This window comes from Elephantulus edwardii, unplaced genomic scaffold (assembly GCF_000299155.1).
Source record: "Elephantulus edwardii isolate Elephantulus edwardi_28Jun2011 unplaced genomic scaffold, EleEdw1.0 scaffold00090, whole genome shotgun sequence".
NCBI lineage: Eukaryota > Metazoa > Chordata > Mammalia > Macroscelidea > Macroscelididae > Elephantulus > Elephantulus edwardii.
This window is the reverse complement of record NW_006399840.1, coordinates 7,957,163-7,975,882: the sequence shown is the minus strand read 5'-3', so window position 1 is coordinate 7,975,882 and position 18,720 is coordinate 7,957,163. Positions and strand designations below refer to the sequence as shown.

Genomic DNA, 18,720 nt, shown 5'->3' with positions numbered 1-18,720 from the left:
CAGGATACCACTTCACTTCTACCAAATGCCTTCAGAATTAGTGTCCCATTGTCCGACCCATGACTTGACAGCTTGTCAGAGAGATTTTTTTTTCTTTTCCCTGTGTTCAGTGTCTCTTAAGTTTACTTGTACTGTCTCCGAAGGGAAGGTGATGTGTCCCGTAGAACTCCTGTATAGATTGTGTTTTCTTTCTTGGCGTGTCAGAAGCTATTGTGGAGGTCCTCTCTGGTGCCTGGTCTTAGCTTGGACCCACGCTGTTAGTAATATCAAACTTCTAAAAAGAATTCCATATGTGCCATTTTCTTACATTGGTGATTATTTTTTTCATTTAATGGAGATTTGTGACTTTGAAATGTCAAGATATAGTTAATTTTTAAAGATTGTGAAAGTTAAATGTCTCCTTCCCTATATTTTATCTATATTTATAATTTCATGTGTGTTTTGATCCTTTTTATTATAATATTGAACCATGTGAATCTATATTTTTTAGTCCATTAGAAATGGACAGTTAGACCATTAAAAACAGTCAAATATTTATTTCAAATGGTTCATTTAATATATTATTATCTATTGTTGTTGTTGTTGTTATGTGCCGTCGAGTCTCTTGCGCCTCATAGCGACCCTATGTACAACAGCCCTAAACCCTGCTCTATCCTGTGCCAATCTCACTGCCTCTGACACACCCATCCTGATTACCCCAGTCACTGAATCAATCCACCTCATAGAGGGTCTTCCCCTCCTGCACTGTCCCTCCACTCTGCCCAGCATGATGTCCCTCTCCAAAGACCTGTCTCTCCTTACAACATGTCCAAAGTATGTCAGGCGAAGCCCCAGAATCCTTGCCTCCAAGGAGCAGCCTGGTTTAACCCTCTCTAGGATGAATCTGTTTGTTTTCTTGGCAGTCCATGGTACATTCAGTACTCTTCTCCAGCACCACAGCTCAAAGGCGTCAATTCTCCTTCTATCCTCCCTAGTCATTGTCCAACTCTCTGATGCATAACAAGTGATTGCAAAAACCATGGCCTGTATCAGGCGCACCTTAGTCTCCAGAGAGACACCGTTGCTCTTGAGTACTTTAGAGATGTCCCTAACCGCAGACTTTCCCATTGCAATACATTTTTTTATTTCCTGGCTACTGGTGCCAAAAGGTTTGACTGTGGAGCTGAGTGAACTGAAGCTGTGAACAATCTCAATCTCTTCACCATCCATCCTGATGCTACCGATTGGTCCAATAGTGAGAATTTTTGTCTTCTGAACATTGAGCCTCAGTCCATATTGAAGGCTGGAGTCCTTGACCCTCTGCAGTAAGTGCATGAGGTCCTCCTCAGTTTCAGTGAGCAGGGTTGTGTCATCTGCATAATGCAGATTGTTGATAGATCGTCCACCAATCCTAACTCCACGCTTCTCCTCATAGAGCCCTGCCTCTCGGATAATCTGCTCTACATACAGGTTGAAAAGGTATGGAGACAGGACACATCCCTGGTGTACACCCTTCCCAGTTTTGAACCATGCATTGTTGCCCTGCTCTGTTCTGATGACTGCCTCTTGGTCCAAGTATAGGTTTCAATAGATAATATTGTATGTATTATTATCTATAGATAATATATTTTAGTATTGTTATGCTGTTAAAATGTACATAGATCCTAGTATATTTTTGACTAGGTTATTTCACTGAGAAGTTTTTTTAATATAATTATTAACTTTGAAATGAATTTGCTGTTAAGCAGATTTCCACTCCTGATGACCCCATGTGGTACAGAGTCCAACTTCTCCATAGAGTTTTCTTATATGAAATCTTATATGGAGAAACCAGAAAGTGCCCTTGTCGCATGGGGAAATGCTAACCAAGGGATCGACAGTTCAAGCCTATCAACTGCTCTGTAGGAGAAAGATGGGCACTTATCTCCCATAAAGACATGCACCCTGGCCAACCCAGTGGAGGGTTGCTCTGAGTTAAGAGTTGACGTTCCTTCTCTTGTAATATTTTATGGAAGCAGATTGTCAAACCTTCAGCTCTGGATGTTGCTACTGAGTAGGTTTGAATTGTCAACTTGCAGGTCAAAATTAAAATGCATAAATCTGCACCAATCAGAGTGCTGCATAAATATTAGTTGTTCCAGTGTCAAGAGTTATAATATTTTCACTTTTTATTACCTGTACAATTATACAATTAACATGTTGTAAGGATCCCATTGTGCACATATGTGAGAATTTCTGTTGAAAGTAAGAATTTTAGATGCCTGATGTATGCTCAAGGAAACTGTGTCGTAAAGCGGGTAAGGTCACGGCTAACCCAAAGGGTAATGATTTTAATCTACCAGAGGGAGAAAGCTATTGCAATCTGTTTCTGTAAAGATTACAGCCTTGGGTGATTCTTTTGTCTCATATAGTGTTGCTTTGACTTACAAACAATTCAGTGACAATTGTTACAGTAGAAGTTTTACTATATCTGTATCTTGGAATATATGGGGGTCTCTCATAGTCTTGCAGGTAAGAAGGTGTGATGCCAACTCAGTGGCTTGTAGTTTGAATCCACTAGCAGTTATGTGGAAGAAAGATGGGCATCTTCTCTTGTGTGATTTACAATCTCTGAAAATCTGCTGGAGGGTCACCTATGGATTAGTTCCAACTTGACTACACATACAGCAATGGTAACAACACACATATCCCCATAAACATTTGCCATCTAAACATTTTTACACATACAATTCAATGATATTATGTTTATCATATGTAACAATCAACATTATGTATTTCCAAATTTTACTATCTTTTTTCTTTCATTTTTAAAAAAATTTATTTTATATTGATTTGTTCACAAAGTTTGTATACACTGTGGTTTTAACTACCCTACATTCACGTTGAGTTTCATACAATCATAAAACATAGCATACCATAATTTTTAAGACTTTTTTTGTATTTAGGAAGTTCTTTATGATGGTTTATTTTGTGATGAGTCTGTTTAAGTGTTGTGTTTCAGTCTGTGGCAATTTGGGTAGGTTGTATGTTTCTAACTATTTATGTATTTTGTCTAGGTTTTTACACTTTAATTAGAGTATGTTGTTTTGTCAATTTTATTGATTCTTTTGAAGAACAAACTCCTAGTCTTGCTGATAGTCTGAATAATTTTCTCCATCTTTCATTTCATATATTTCTGCCTAATTTTTTTAGAACTGGCTTTTTTATAGACGTCTTTGAGTTCACTTTTATTTCATTTTCTATTTCTTCTATTACCTTTCAGAAATCAAGCAGAGTGTTATTTAACTTCCGAATGAATGTTTTCCCCCTCTTGTTAATTTCTAATTTTATAGCATCATGGTCACAAAAAATGCTTTGCAGTATATCATTATTTTAAAATTTCTTGACACTTACTTTTTGACCTAACATCTGCTGTAATCTGGAGAAAGTTCTACGCATGCTAGACAAAAATGTATGTCAAATTTTTATTGGCTTATTATCCTGTATTAGTGAGACTGGCTCAGGACAGGGAAGTGTTCAGAGCTGTTGCACTTAGGGTTGCTATACATTGCAGGCCACTCAATGGCACATACAACAATAGCATACTATGACAGCTTTGGAAGCAAGAGTCACATCCACTTCCTAAACAACGTGCCTCTGAAAACTATGAACTTTGATAAATATTGATAGTTGTAGAAAGGTTTCATGCCTTTTGTTAGTAGGGTCATTATGAATTGTGCTCGACTCAAAGGCAATCAACAACAATAACAACATATGTTTATGAGCTCAAGTTGGTTAATTATTTAGTGTGTTCTTCTACATTATTGTTGAATTTCTTTCTATTTGTTATCCCCCTACTCTCACCACTGAGAATGGTATATTAAAGCCCCCAACTATTATTGTTATTATTACTTCTTATTATTATTGGAATCAGGAGTGGCCTCTACTTCCTAAACAATATGCCTCCAGAAACTCTATGAGCTTTGAGAAATGGCTATAGTTATAGAAAATCTTCGGGTCTTTTGTTCAAAGGGTTGCTATGGTTCATGCTCAACTTGATGGCAATTAACAACAATAACAACAACTACTATTGTAGTCTTGGTTTTTATTTTTTCAAATCTTTAGTGTATTTTGCAACTCTATTATTTGATTTTTTTTTTAGTTTAGCTTCTTGGATGTCTATTCTGTCATTTTTTCATGATAGCTGGGAAAACTTCCTCTAGTTTCTCGTCCATAATTTTCTCAGTGCCTTTTTTTCCTTCTTCCTGTTCTGGGTTTCTAATTACACCTATTTTGTTCCTCTTGATGGTATCCTACATAATTTTTAAGCTGCTTTCATTTTACTTCCTTTTTTGTTTCTGCTGTTTGCTCTAGTAGATCAGTTCAGAGGGCTTTATCTTCTCTTTCACTAATTCTGTGTTGTTTCTTCAATTCTGTTCTTTTGTTGCTCCAATCTGCTGATAGTTTCTGAAATGTTGATCTTATTATTCTGAATTTGATGTGCCTTAAGTTTGTATGGTTTCTATCACTTCATTGGTTAGTTTTGTATTGCTTGTTTGTTTTTTTCTCTTCTAGAGTTTTGCTTATAGCTTAATTAATTCAGTTCTTCATATTTCTCTTTACTACATTGGATGCTTGATCAGAGTTCTTCTGAATTTTATGTTAGAATGTTCCCTCTGGCTTTCCCCTTCTAAGAGGTCCATTGACTCTGTGTTTTGGTCACTTTTTTTTGGATGACATCTTGTTTTGTTTTTTAATATGTGATTTGATGCTGTTGGCTTCTTCCAGAAGATTGTCAGTTTTTAGATTTCTTTAAATTATATTGTTTTCTGGTGTGTGTATGATAGTTAATGCTATATCTTTTAATTATCTGTTTGTTGTCTGTGCTTGGTTAGAGAAGTAAATGACTGTTGGTAGTTGCCTTTTAATGCTGGAAAGTTGGGGTACATGCTTTTCTTTCTTTCCTTTTCTTCCTGTCACTTGTTGAAAGAATGGGTGGTATGTGACTTGCTGCCTTACCTTCCCATTGTCAGAAAAAGTCATGAGGTGGCCAGTGGAACATGGACTGTTCCCTCAACCTCCCATAAGCAGAACAGATGACGATAAAGAAGGTGATGCTGAGGCTACTGCTTCAACTTTCAATAAATAGTAGAGATCATGTGAGTCTAGCTGCCTGGGGCTTGCTACCTCAACTTCCCCTCAGGAACATGGGGGTTGCTGCTTCAACTTTGTTTCCACAGCATGGGGCATATCAGGTTGAGTGATGTTGCTACCTCACTTCCTCATCCACAGTGTAGCTTGGTAGGTGGCCAGTGAATCTAGTTTTTTTTTGCTCTAACTTTTTGTCAACAGGTAGGGTCCCTGGAAGTTCTGCCAGGAAGGAATTACCTCACCTTCCAGTAGACTATATGAGTCACTGGGCATCCAGCACAGCATAGGGCAGGTTTTTGTTTTATTGCACATGGTTTCACTATTAGTTAGAACAAAGACAATAGCAACAACAAAAGTATGGGCATCACATTACCCAATTTTTCCTTTACTTTTTTTTCCAGTTTGCTTGTTTTGTTTAAGTGTTATTGCCATTGCTGGCAACTGCATAGTTAAACAGTTGTCATTGATTGTTTTCAACAAACACCACAGTAAAATGTCTCCTTGAAATAGAGGAAATATTCATTAAATTAAATAAAGATAAACTTGCAAGAGGATCTTTAAAATGTACAGTCAAAGAGTTTAAGTGATAATTCGCTGTGAATGGAAATTTAAAAGAGCATCGATCTTATTTTTACTTCTCCAGTGACTGCTGAACTATCTTTCCCCAACCCTCCCATGGTATAAGATTGTCTTTTTTTCAATGCTATGGATAAAGGACTGGAAATAGGGCAAATTAAAATGTTGCACTGCTTCTACTATTATAAATATTCAATTATTTTAAAAATAAACACTCCTTGAATTGTTAAATCTTGGCAGTGGCCAGACAAGATATTTTGACTATAAAAACATTTTTCAGTATTTTACAATTTTCACTTTGAGACTCTAGTACAATTTTTAAGATTTATAACCGGTATTTCATGGTTTTTGGTGCCAGTATAAGTGCTATTTTTTAAAAATAATATTAGCTTCTAGTGGTTCATTGCTAGTAATTAAAAACACCATTGCTTTTTCCTCTCTCATTGAACTAATAGTAAAATCTTTCTTATTAGTTGTAGTATCATTCTATGTATTCATTGAGATATTTTTACAAAGGAAATAATTTTATTTGTCATTCCTATCATATAATTTATATGAAAATTTTTATTTGTTTAGCCATATCACAACCCTGTTTTTGTACTGATTTATTTGCTTATTTACTCAGTTTTTCTATTTGCATAATTTTGATGTACCACATGTTGTAATGCACTACTGCTTCTTCTCCATCATCACCTATATATTTTGTAACCAGACAACTATGAGATCTTTCTGGTATGAGTCATGTCTAGTTCCTTGATAAGTTAATTCAATTTAGATCTATTTTTGCCATGCAAATATTTTAAAAAGAAGAATATCTTTCTCAAATATGTATTCCAATGAATATGTGTTGTTAAAATTTGGCAACTAGCAAAGCGATGACTAAAATAAACTCTTACAATCACGTCCTTGAACTATTTTATGGCAATCCTACTGAAAAGCATAATTCTCTTATTTAGACTGGATGGTTCAAAATAACAACATACCTTTAGAAAAATATCTCTCTCTTAAAAAAATGGCATTCCTTTACATGTGAATTCTTTGACTGGTTTTTCTGTGTTCAGACTCCAAAATGTAAAACTAAAATGGTTTTAAAAGGTCATAAAAGACAGTTCGTTTGTTTTATAGATGATAAAATAGATTTCATTATCTCTCTGCGGCACATATTTCCTTATTAAATGGTAGGAAGTGCATTCTAACTTATCAGCATTTACATGTATACCTTGACTTCTGCCACCTTGGTCAGACTCTTCCTGGGTCAGTATAATAGCCTCCTAACTGATCTCTCTGATAATTATCCCTCTGACCTTCCACATTGTATTCTAAACTCTTGTGAATAAGTCTGAGTTCTGTCTACTAAAATTCTTCAAACAAATCCTATTTCACTTAGAGTAAAAGCTAAAGTTTATAAAACATAGGGTTATTACAACTGACTATAATGCTTTACACAATTCAGACACACTTCCGTCGCTTGTTGGCTTTACTCAGTGATTCAGTTGCTCCTATTCTTAATTTACTGAGTCCTGGAAATTCTTTTAACATGATGGATGTATGCCACTGCTAGGAATATACCCTGAGAAAATTAGAACGGTGACACAAAAAGATTTGTACACCAATGTTTGTAGCAGTGTTATTCATCCCAAGAACAGGGAAACAGCCCAAATGTCCAACCACAAGAGAATGGATTAAGTATTTGTGATACATTCACACATGGAAGGAATACTACTCAACACTCAAGAGCAGTGATTTAGAAAATTACATACCCTGGGAGGGACCACAGAGCATTAAGCTGAGTGAACTAACTTAGCCTCATAAGGCCAAAAACTGCACAATACCATGATTGTAAAAATAACAAGATAACTAGTAAAATGTATATGAGGATATAAGAAAGGGAAGTTGAGAGCAGAGGGGTGAGGATGAGCATGGGGGAATCACAAGCTCACACACTTTTAGGGGAGGGGTGCTTTCGAGGGAGGGGTGGGTAAAGGCAATGGGAAAGATCTGGTAGAGATCTGGAAAGACTGGGTAATTCTGGGCATAGCATAGTGATGATCAATTTTATAAAACTTAATGAATGGGAATGATTGCATGAAATGCAATGTGAATGAAGGATAGTATGAAACAAGGTATATGAGTTTAGTTAGCAAACCAATATAAAATAAAAGAAATAAATCCATCCTGGAAAAAAACCCCCCACATATTTAAATGTGTTCTATTCTCTCTCTCCCTCTCTCTCGCTGTCTCTCAGACACCCTATGTACAACAGCTTTAAACCCTACTCTATATTGAGCCAATCTCACTATCTCCCACACACCTACCCCCTTTACCCCCAATACTGTGTCAATGCATCTCATCTACTATTCCAAGCATAGTGTTCTTCTCCAGAGCTCCATTCATATATATAGGACTTACTGGAAGAATAAAATGATAACATGGTAACATCAGTGTTCCTCAATAATTAAAAAAAAATGGTGACCCAACAGAGTTGGGAAATTCTCAAACATTATCATTAATATCACATGCAAGTAAGATTCCGCTGAAGATTATACAAAAATAACTAGAACAGCACATCAACAGAGAACTACCAGATGTGCAGACTGATTTCAGAAGGGGCCGTGGCATTTGGGCTATTATAGCCAATGTTCTGTAGATCTTGGCTGAAAGCAGAGAGTGCCAGAGGAATGGCTGTCTGTATTTCATTGACTATGCAAAGGCATTTGACTGTGTGGGTCACAACAAACTTTGAATAACTCTAAAAAGAATAGGAATCCCAGAACACTTGATGATTGTGCTTATGCAAAACCAGGAGGCAGCCCTCAGAATACAGCAAGGAAACACCACATTGTTAAAAAAACAGGAAAAATGTACCCAAAGGATGCATCCTATCTCCATATCTTTTCAATCTACATGCGGAACAAATCAGCCTTTCCTCAACATATTATTACATATTAATTTCATCTAACTGCTTCATACTGACCCATTTTTTCATGTTCTAAAATGGTATTATAGTTACTAATTTATTCTATTCATATTTCTAGTAAATGCATGCTCCATAAGAGAAGTAATTTTTGCTGTCTGGGTTTATTGATGTATCCCCATCACACCTTGAACATAATGTTGTTATTGTATTAGATGCCATAAAGTCAACTCCTAGTGACCCTGTGAGCAATGGATCTGAACCTTGCTCCATCCTGTGCTTTCTCACCATCTCTGATGTGCTTGAGTTTATTGTTACAGTCAATGCCAGAACATCTTATTGAAAGGGGTACCTCTATTTATCTGATCCTATCTTTCCCAGTGTGCAATTCCCCCCCCCCCAAATCTAGCTTCTTTTGAAAGCATACCAAAAGTTATGTGAGATCAAGTTTCACAATCCTTGCCTCTAAGAAGTACCTTTCTTTTACAACCTCCGTGATAGACATGTTTGTTCTTTTGGAAGTCCATGGGATGTTCAGTACTTTTCTTAAAAATCACAATTCAAAGACATTTGTTATTTTTCTTTCAGATGAATAATACTTAAAAATACTATGGCTTGTATCAGGCACACTTACTCTTTAAGCTAATAGCATGCATGTTCTTTAGCACTTTAGAAAGGCCCCTGAAAGCAGATTTTCACAACTTATCTCTTGGTTTTTTGACTGCTGCTAGTAGATGCAAAAAAAATGGAATTGTTGAGAACATTAGCCTTTTCTCTATCATAAAATTGATTTTTGGTCCAGTGATGGAAATTTTGTTTTCTTAATGTTGAGAGGCAATTTTTTTCACCAAATGTGCAGAGATCTGGATTTAGAAAATCAGAAGAGAAGAACATACTCAGCATTTCTCAAAAGCTGCAAAAACTGAAGAACACAATTGAAATGAGTTGCTATATTGAAAGATTTTATGAGCAAAATCTTGAACGATGTAAGAAGTATCAAAAGAAAATGGACAGTGATCACTTTAACAACATGTATACTAACGTTTGAACAATACAAAGATTAGCATGGCCACTGTACAAAGATGACATGCTAATTCATCAAGAGTTTTGTATTTTTAAAAAAATATAAAAATATGCACAATAATACAAAGTCCCTTACCAAAGTGAATTAATCCATACTGAACCATTTAAGGAAATAGTCCCTTAGTCTTCAAAGTAACATCAATGTTCCTCAATAATTTGGAGATATCCCTGACAACAGACTTTCTCAGTACAGTAAGGCTTCTGATCTTCTGGATGCTGGTAGCAAGAGTGTTGATTTGGGGTCCAAGAAAAATGAAGTAATTTTCCTCCAGGTCCAATGGTTAGGATTTTTTCCCCTTCATGTTAAGATGTAAACCACACTAAGTACTGTAGATTTTGAGTTCTGAGAGCAAGTGTTTTAAAGTCTTCCTCACTTTCAACAAGCAAGGTTGTATCATCTGATTAATGTAGGTTTTTGAAGAGATTTTCTCTGATACCAATGACACAGTCTTTATTAAAAAAGTCAAATTTTTGGACAACACTTTCTTTGTTGAGATACAGGTTTCCTATAAGCTTGATTTCTATTCTTCTCAATGTTGCCTATAATATGTTATGATTCACAAAATCAAATGCTTTTGCATAGTCAGTAAAGCACAAACAGACAATCTTCTTCACAGCCAGGATCTGTCTATGGCATCAGCAATAATACCCATGGTATCACACTCTTTTAAACTCAGTTTGAACTTCTGGCAGTTCCCTGTTAATGCACTGTTCTAATCATTTTTAAATTATCTTCAGCAATATTTTGCTTCTATATGATATTAATATTAGCCAATATTTTCCACATTCTGTTGGACTACTTTTCTTAAGAATGGGAATACATATAGCATGATGGTAGGGAAGACATATCTGGAGATAAAAATATGTGTGTATGCTTGGGTGTGTAGGACGACTACAGATAGAAAAGCCCAATATGGCCTATCACTCCTTTTTTGTTTTCTTTCTTTTTTCCCTGTCACTAATTTAATCTCTATCAGAAATACGACTTTTTCATACCAATACTTGCTTAGCTTTAGATTCTGCTTCAAAAGTGTTTACTACCATTCAAGTTACTTCTATAGTTAATTCACTGAGTGAACAGTCAACCAGTTTTAACTAATCATAAAGTTTAAAATTTTTGTGTTAGTAATTTCAAGAGTTCTATAAATTTTTAGCTTGTTTTAGTTTGCTTTATTTATTTCTTACATAAAGGGATAATTAGATTGCATGTCAAGTTTCCTGCTTCTGGACAGGTCAGATATAGGGACTTACCTTAGGAGACAGGCAAATAGGAGGCTGAAAAGAATGTTGGCTTCCTTTTGATAATGATAAGAAAATATTAATGAAGTTGCTGAAGAAATATCATACTGGAAATAGTCTTTATTTAATGTACTATATAATATCAAATGTTCATGAACATATACATGTACTTTCATTACTCAGTCTCATCCTACTTCTGAGGTAAATAGACAAAGCTAATTTTTGTTGTGAGATGTTTCTGCTGCGGGAAGTAGACTGATAGTGTAATTGCAAGGAGCTGTGCTGCCAATTCAATGCCATGCAGTTTCTAACCCATTAGCCTAACTCTGCAGAGGAAAGATGGACAATCTCTTTCCTTATTATTTACAACTATGAGTCAGTTCTTATTTGAAGGAGACAACCACCACATTCTTTGAACTAGTTCTCTCCATCCTTTATTAGACATCTCTTGTACTTTAGTTTCTTTCATAGCATTATGAAATAACTGCATTTTAAAAATCTGCTTCATCAGACATTCTTTATTTTTGTTTATTTTATTGTGATTGAAGATGATTTACTGAAAGGTTGGGTTTTCATTTATACATTATTGCAATTTCCCTTCCTTCTCTTTCCTTCAGAACTCTCCTCTAGTCTGCTCTGCAATGTACCTCTTTTTCCAGATTGCTGTCAAACATACAATGTCTAATCACACATTCCTTTCAGAGAGTTCTTCCTCCCATCTATTCCAATCCAGTGTTCATTATCTATCCACTCTTTTTTGCTTTTCTCTCCCCAATTCTCCATGTTAATCCTATTTTATAACAACAGTGTTATGTGGTATTTGCCCTTTTCTTGCTGAGATATTTCACTGAGCATAAGGTTTACCAAGCAAACTCATATTTTGTAGTGTTTTGCAAGTTCATTGTTTTTCAATGTTGTAGAATATATTCCATTATGAATGTACAACAGTTTTTCTATTCATTCATTTACTAATGGGCACTTGGACAGCTTCCATTTTTTAATATTGTTAATAATATAAAAATAAATGTGGTGTATACATCTATTTGTGTGTGGCTTTAGTTTCTTTAGGTTATATTCCCAGTAGTGGAATTTCTAGATCAAATGGTATTTCTCTTTACAACGTTTTGAAAACACTTAACCACTTACTATATTGGTTGTACCATTTTACATCCCCACCAGCAGTGAATAACAGTTCTAAACTCTACACAACCTCATTAAAATTTGTTGTTTGTTGCCCTTTTGAACTTTTCTGTTGTTGCTGGGGTGAGATGATGTCTCATAGTTGTGATCTGGAACTTCATGTGTTTGCCATCTGAATTTCTTTTTTGGTAAAGAGTTTGTTCTTATTGTGTGCCCATTTTATAAATGAGTTATTTTTCCTTGTTGAGGTGCTAGAGTATTCTAGAACTTTTATATATGACTTCCTTATCAGGAATATAAAATTTATAGAATTTATAATTATTATACCATTGCTAAATATTTTCCCCTAGTCTGTGAGTTTCTTTTTTACCTTTTGGAGAATATTTTTTGAGGTGCATAGGAATTTGATTCTTAGAAGGTCTCATTCATTTATTTTATTCTCTCCTACTTGTAGGTTTTCATTATGTGTGGAACTCTGTTCAGCCTGTTGATTAGGGCTTTTAGAATTGTTCCTATATTTTCTTTGATGAAGATCATGGTCTTTGGTTTTACTCTTTGGTCCTTTGTCTATCTTGAGTTAGTTTTTGTATATGGTGTGAGATGTGGGTCTTGCTTAAGCTTTGTGCAGATGGTTTTCTATTTTTGCCAACACTATTTGGATAGGGCACAGGAATCGTGGCAAGCTTTTGGAGTTGAGTGCTTTTCCAAGCATGTGTTTGATGTGCAGGTTTGCTCTGTCCCCAGGAGCAAGGCAAGCCAGGCTGGGCCAGGGTTTGAGCCAGGAGGCGGCCTTAAGCCCAAAGGGTCCTCGGGCCTGCAGCCCTTGGGCCAGGTTCAAATTGTTTTCCTGTCAAACATTCTTCTAGGTGGTATAGCACTGGTCAGTGTGTTGCTGTACAGAGGTAACTCATGGTTGCTGTGATGCTGAAGACTGTGACAGTGATGTGCCAATCGTGGTAATGGGTACCCATGGTGGACAGTGTTGGCTGGAGCTTCCCGACTAAAACAAGCCTGGAAGCAGGAGTGGCATCCACTTCTGAAATGGCTTGCCTCCGGAAATTCTGTGTACGAACAGTGCTCAGGCTATTCGTTCATAAGGTCGTTATGAGTCACCTACGACTCGATGGCACCAAACAGCAACAACAAAATTTGGATAGGGAGACTCAGTATCACAAAACTTACAATTTAACAAAGGAAGCCTACAAGTTTAATGCAATTCCAAATTAGATACCAGTTTTATTCTCCAATGAGATGGAAAAGGCAATTTCTAATTTTATTTGAAATAGGGAAAGACCCATAATAAGCAATATACTACCGAAAAAGAGAAACGAGGAAGGAATTCTCACCCTCTCTGATCTCTAATTATATTACACTGCTGTGATGGTCAAGACAGTGTGGTACTGGTATATTTATGGACACATAGATAAATGGAATAGAGTTGAGAACCCAGAAATCAGCTCATCCACCTATGCTCAATTGATCATTGACAAGGAGACAAAATCAGTTAAGTGATGGAATGACAGCCTCGCATATTCTTTAAGCATTGTTATCAAAACAAAATAAAATCAGCATAGTTAAAGAAATAAACATATTTGGGGAAATGGTCACTGGTGAATTGCTCATTGCTCTGAATTTATTTTTCATCGAAAATTATTAAATGTTAATAACTATTATATCTCACCCCTTTCATCTCTTTGTGGTCTAAATTTTAGTTAGTAACTGATCTTTTTATAAAATGTTTATATATGTTTATAAAAATTTGTGGTTGCTGTGAGGCTGAAAACTGACACCAATGTGTCAAATGCATTAATGGTTGGTTACCCAATACAGACAGAGAGTGGGGCGGAACTCCCCAATTAAAACAAGCTTGGAAGCAGGAGTGGCATCCACTTCCATAATAGCTTGCCTCCAGAAACGCTATGAACCTGGAGAGAGGATGAAAGACACCCAAGCGTTTAGGACTCTCCTTCATAGGGTCGTTATGAGTTGCCTGCGACTCAATGACACTTAACAACAACAACAACAACAACAACAACAACAACATGTTTCTCCTTACAATGAATATACTAAAAAACAGAGGTTAAAATTGGTTTATATTTTTCTCTTCCAGGCTTTTGGGCTTATCTGTCTTCTTGTTGTTGTATTGTCATCTGTCATAGGAAACCTTAAATAAATAATGTCTAAATCAATAAATGTGGAGCTCTGGTGCTAATATTCTGCACCTGGTGTTAAGGAACTATGCTGCCAACCCAAAGGCATGAGTTCCTAGCCCACAAGCTGCTCCATGGTAGAAAGTTGGGCAATCTCCTCCCATGTGATTTACTGCCTCTGAAAATCCACTGGAGGGTTAGCTATGAGTCAGTTCCAACTCAACAGTACATTGCAACAAAAGATGACTACATATTTTGTGAATGAAGGAGGATGTATCCATTGACCCAGAAATTTCACCTTCTTTAATAAAATAGATTTTTTTACTTACCTTTCAGAAGAATTTTCGTGATATGATATTATTTTGAGAAATACCTACGATGCTACTGACCTATGTAATTAGCTGAGAATTTATGCAGAGTAGGTTTTTAATTTATGCTCATTTATTGGAGAGATTCTAGACTGGACAGAAAACACTATAGAGAGGAAAGGTACTCTGGAGGTTGGAGCTAGAATGGGTGGAATGTCAGGACAAGGAGACTTCTTGGCAAGCAAATACTGTGGAAATTATAATTGAAAGTGGATGACAATCAAATTATGACTGATGAGATGACAGATTTGTAGGTTTATAAACTAGAAATAAATTTGATTTTGGTAGAAATCTTCCAGAGAAGGGCCATGGGTTAGGTCAGACTATAGGCTGGCCAGAATATTCACAAGTAAAATAAATCCTGCAATGGCTACAAAGATGACTATGATAATTAGTATCATTCATGTGCAACCAGGAAAATACAGATAGATATTCAAGATATTGAAAGGGCTGTGTTAGAAGTACATTTCAATGTTTTACAGGCTTTAAAGTATTTTATGTAACTATTTCTCAGTCAATGATTGATAAACAGACTTCTTGTATTATATATACAAACATATTTTGCAGGTTTACAGCAGTTCGTTGGAAGAATGCAAGATTTTCGATTATACCCAGTGGTGCTTACAAACAGGTAAAAAGATGTGTAAGGATATTGTGTAAATAAACGCTGAATTCACTTAAATAAGTGTAGCATGAAGATTTTAGCATTTTTCATCTTTATAGAACTTAGCTTAGCAAACATTACCTAATTAATGTTTACTATGTTTGCTTTGACTTAGGCTTTGACTATTATTCACTTTTGTTACTCTATCAGGTAGCTCATTATAGTCTGAAGAATTTTTTCCAAAGCATTTTTCTAAGAAAACTTGATTTTCAAACAATTTGTGTTATAGAAATTTGTATACAGTTGTTTAAATTTATATAGGAATTATTTTCTAATACATAATAAACAACTATAATTGTTTTTCAAATTTCTTTCTTAAATTTCCAATTACTAGAGAATATATAAAAATAAAAGTGATTAGTTGTTTGTATATATGAGAAAAGACCTGAGAGTCTGGACTGTTATTAGGTTAGAAGGCAAAAATGAATAATTTGAACCACTGATGGAAACTGGGCCACCAGGTCTGGGTACACCAGGAGCCACAGCTCCCAGACCCAAGCCCACAAAGACACTTGCTGGACCTGAAGGCACCCAGAGCCAGGCCAGGCACCACTTGGAGTCAGAGCATGCAGACACAGAACCCAGACACATGCTGAGGAGCCAGTGGCAGGCCACGAGGGATCATCTTAGCTGAGGAGCACACTGATTATAGACAGGAGTAATTAAATCCTGTGCCATCATGGGTTAGATAGAGGCTTCAGGAGGGGTGGGGGTGGGGGTAGGGCTGGAGAAGAAGAGTGAAAAAGCCACGACGAATTGCCAAATTGATCAGTGAGTTTTTGTATTGGGGAAGTGTCATTGCATGTTGCTGTTCTATATATGTGTATGTTTCATTTTGTATCATTTGTTTTTTGAGGTATCGCGCTTGTTTGTCAGATGCTGTGCTAAAGTGGAGCTCCCAAATTAAGACAGACAAGGAAGAAGGATTTGCTACATACTTCTGAAATAACAGGCCTTCTAAAACTCTACGAACAATAGAACATGCTTAGACAATTAAGAGTATTAGATATAACACTGGAGGCTGAGACTTCATCTTGTTGTTGTTGTTAGGTGCCATCAAGTTGTAGACGACTCATAGCAACTCTAGGAACGAAAGGCCTGAGCACTGTTCATAGAGTTTCCGGAGGCAAGCCATTTTGGAAGTGGATGCCACTCCTGCTTCCAGGCTTGTTTTAGTTGTGGAGCTCCACCAAACACTGTCCACCATGGGTAACCATTACCACGTTTGGCACATCAGTGTCCCAGTGTTCACCATCACAGGAACCACGAGTTACCTCTGTACAGCAATGCACAGACCAGTGCTATACCACCTGGCTCCTGGGGGCATCTTAGGAAACATAAAAGTGAAGGAAAGTTGTAAATAGCCACTAATAATTAGAATGTGGAAAGTACAAAGTGGGAATGTAAGAAAATTTGACATTATTAAAAAAGAAATAGAGCGCATAAATGTTGACATACTAAGACATTGACAAGCTAAGATGTTTTGGCTTGGGTCACATTGAATCAGACAATCACATGATCTACTTGCCAGGGAATTTAAAAGTAAGGAAAAATGAGGTTGCAGTCATAGTAAAAAAATACTATTTCTAGATCCATAACGAAGTACAATGCTATGAGGCCAGGACATATATATACAAAGAAGAATGGTCAGTACCACTATCATTCAAATATATGCACCAACAACTAAAGTTGAAGAGAAAGAAATAGAAGACTTCTACCAACTTTTGCAGTCTGAAATTTATCGAACATACAATCAAGATTCATTAATAATAATTGGTGACTGAAATACAGAATCTGAGAATAGGGAACAGTAGCTGGAAAATATGGACTTGGTCACAGAAATGGGACTGGAGATAGAAGGATAGAATTTTGAAAAATTAATTATATATTCACTGCAAACACCATTTTATTAAAAAAACCAAACCACACAACTGATGACTATACACAGTGATCTCACCTGATAGACTACACAGGAATCAGATTGATCACATTATGGAAAGAATTGTTGGAGAAGCTTGCTATTATTTATGAAAACCAGGGCAGGTTCTGACTGTGGAATAGATCATCAGCTACTCATGTGCAATTTAAAACTGAAGCTAAAGGAAATTAAAACAAATGCACAAAGCTTAAAATTTGACCTGGACTCTTTCTCATCTTAATTTCAAACTATCTCAAGAACAGGTTTGAGGCCTTGAGCACTATGAGCAAAGGACTGATAAACTGTAGGGATAATATAAAGAATATCATCCATGAAGAAAGCAAAAGGTCATTACAGATACAGACAAAGAAGAAAAAGACCTAGAAAGATGTCAGAGAAGATCTGAACATTGTACTAGAATGCTGAGAAGCAAAACAAAATGAAGAAGTGAGGAAGTTAAAGAGTTGAAGAGAAGATTTCAGAGGGCAGCTTGTGAAGACAAAGTAGAGAATTATAATGAAAAGTGCAAAGAGCTGGAGTCAGAAAATGAAAAAATAATAGGTATTTCTCAAGCTGAAGGACTTGCCACAAGTTGAAATACTTTAATTCAAGCCACAAGCTGCAATACTTAAAAATGCTGTGAGCAATATACTGACTGACCCAAGAAGCATCAGAAAAAGATGGAAGGAATACAGAGTCTTGGTACACACACAAAACCATAAAAATTTAAAAAAAAATTGGCAGACACAGAAGTTTGTTAACAATTATAACTTACTTAGCACCACAATCAACCCTCTTAACACCAGCAGTCAGGATATCAGAGGACAAATTGCATTGGAAAAATCTGCTGTCTGGCACCTCTCTAGAGTGCTAAAAAACAAGGATGTCAGTCTAGAGACTAAGGTGCATCCAATCCACTCCATAATCTTTGTAATCACTTGCTATGCATCAGAGAACTGGACAATGACTAGAAATGACAAAAGAAGAATCGATACCTTTTATTGTGGTTCTGGAGAAGAGTCTTGAACACCAGAAGAGTCTTGAACATACCATGGGCTGTGAAGAAAACAAATAGGTCTGTCTTGGAGAGAGTGAAACCAAGTTTCTCTTTGGAGGCTAGATTTTGAAGCTTTGTCTCAAATACTTTGGACATGTGGCCAGGAGAGACTGGTCCTTGGTGAAGGACATTATGCTTGGAAGGGTGGAGGGACAGTGCAGGAGAGTAAGACCCTGGATGAGAAGGATTGATACAATGAAGTGGGTAATGGGGGTTGGTGTGTCAGAATTAGTGAGACTAGCTCAGGACAGGGCAGGATTCAGAGCTGCTGTACATAGGATAGCTGTGGGTCATAAGCGACTCAACAGCATATAACAATAACAAGGACAAAAATAATAACAGCCTATGATCAAGAACCAAAATTAATAAGGGATGAAGTTAATGCTGCTCTGAAGGAATTGGCAAAAAGTAGGGCCCAAGGAATTGTTGGAATACCATTTGACATATTTCAACAAACAGAAGCAGCCCCGGATGTGCTCAACAGGTTTTGATAGAAAAATCT

At 36.3% G+C, this 18,720-nt stretch overlaps 1 protein-coding gene across 1 annotated transcript in view; it reads left to right on the top strand.

Moving 5' to 3' along the window:
* USH2A (Usher syndrome 2A (autosomal recessive, mild)) overlaps nt 1-18,720 on the top strand; it is a 1,454,174-nt gene that overhangs the window by 117,301 nt on the left and 1,318,153 nt on the right. The window contains exon 4 of the mRNA XM_006890571.1: nt 15,147-15,210. Within this exon, the coding sequence (XP_006890633.1) occupies nt 15,147-15,210 (64 nt within the window). The remainder of the gene's footprint in view (nt 1-15,146; nt 15,211-18,720) is intronic.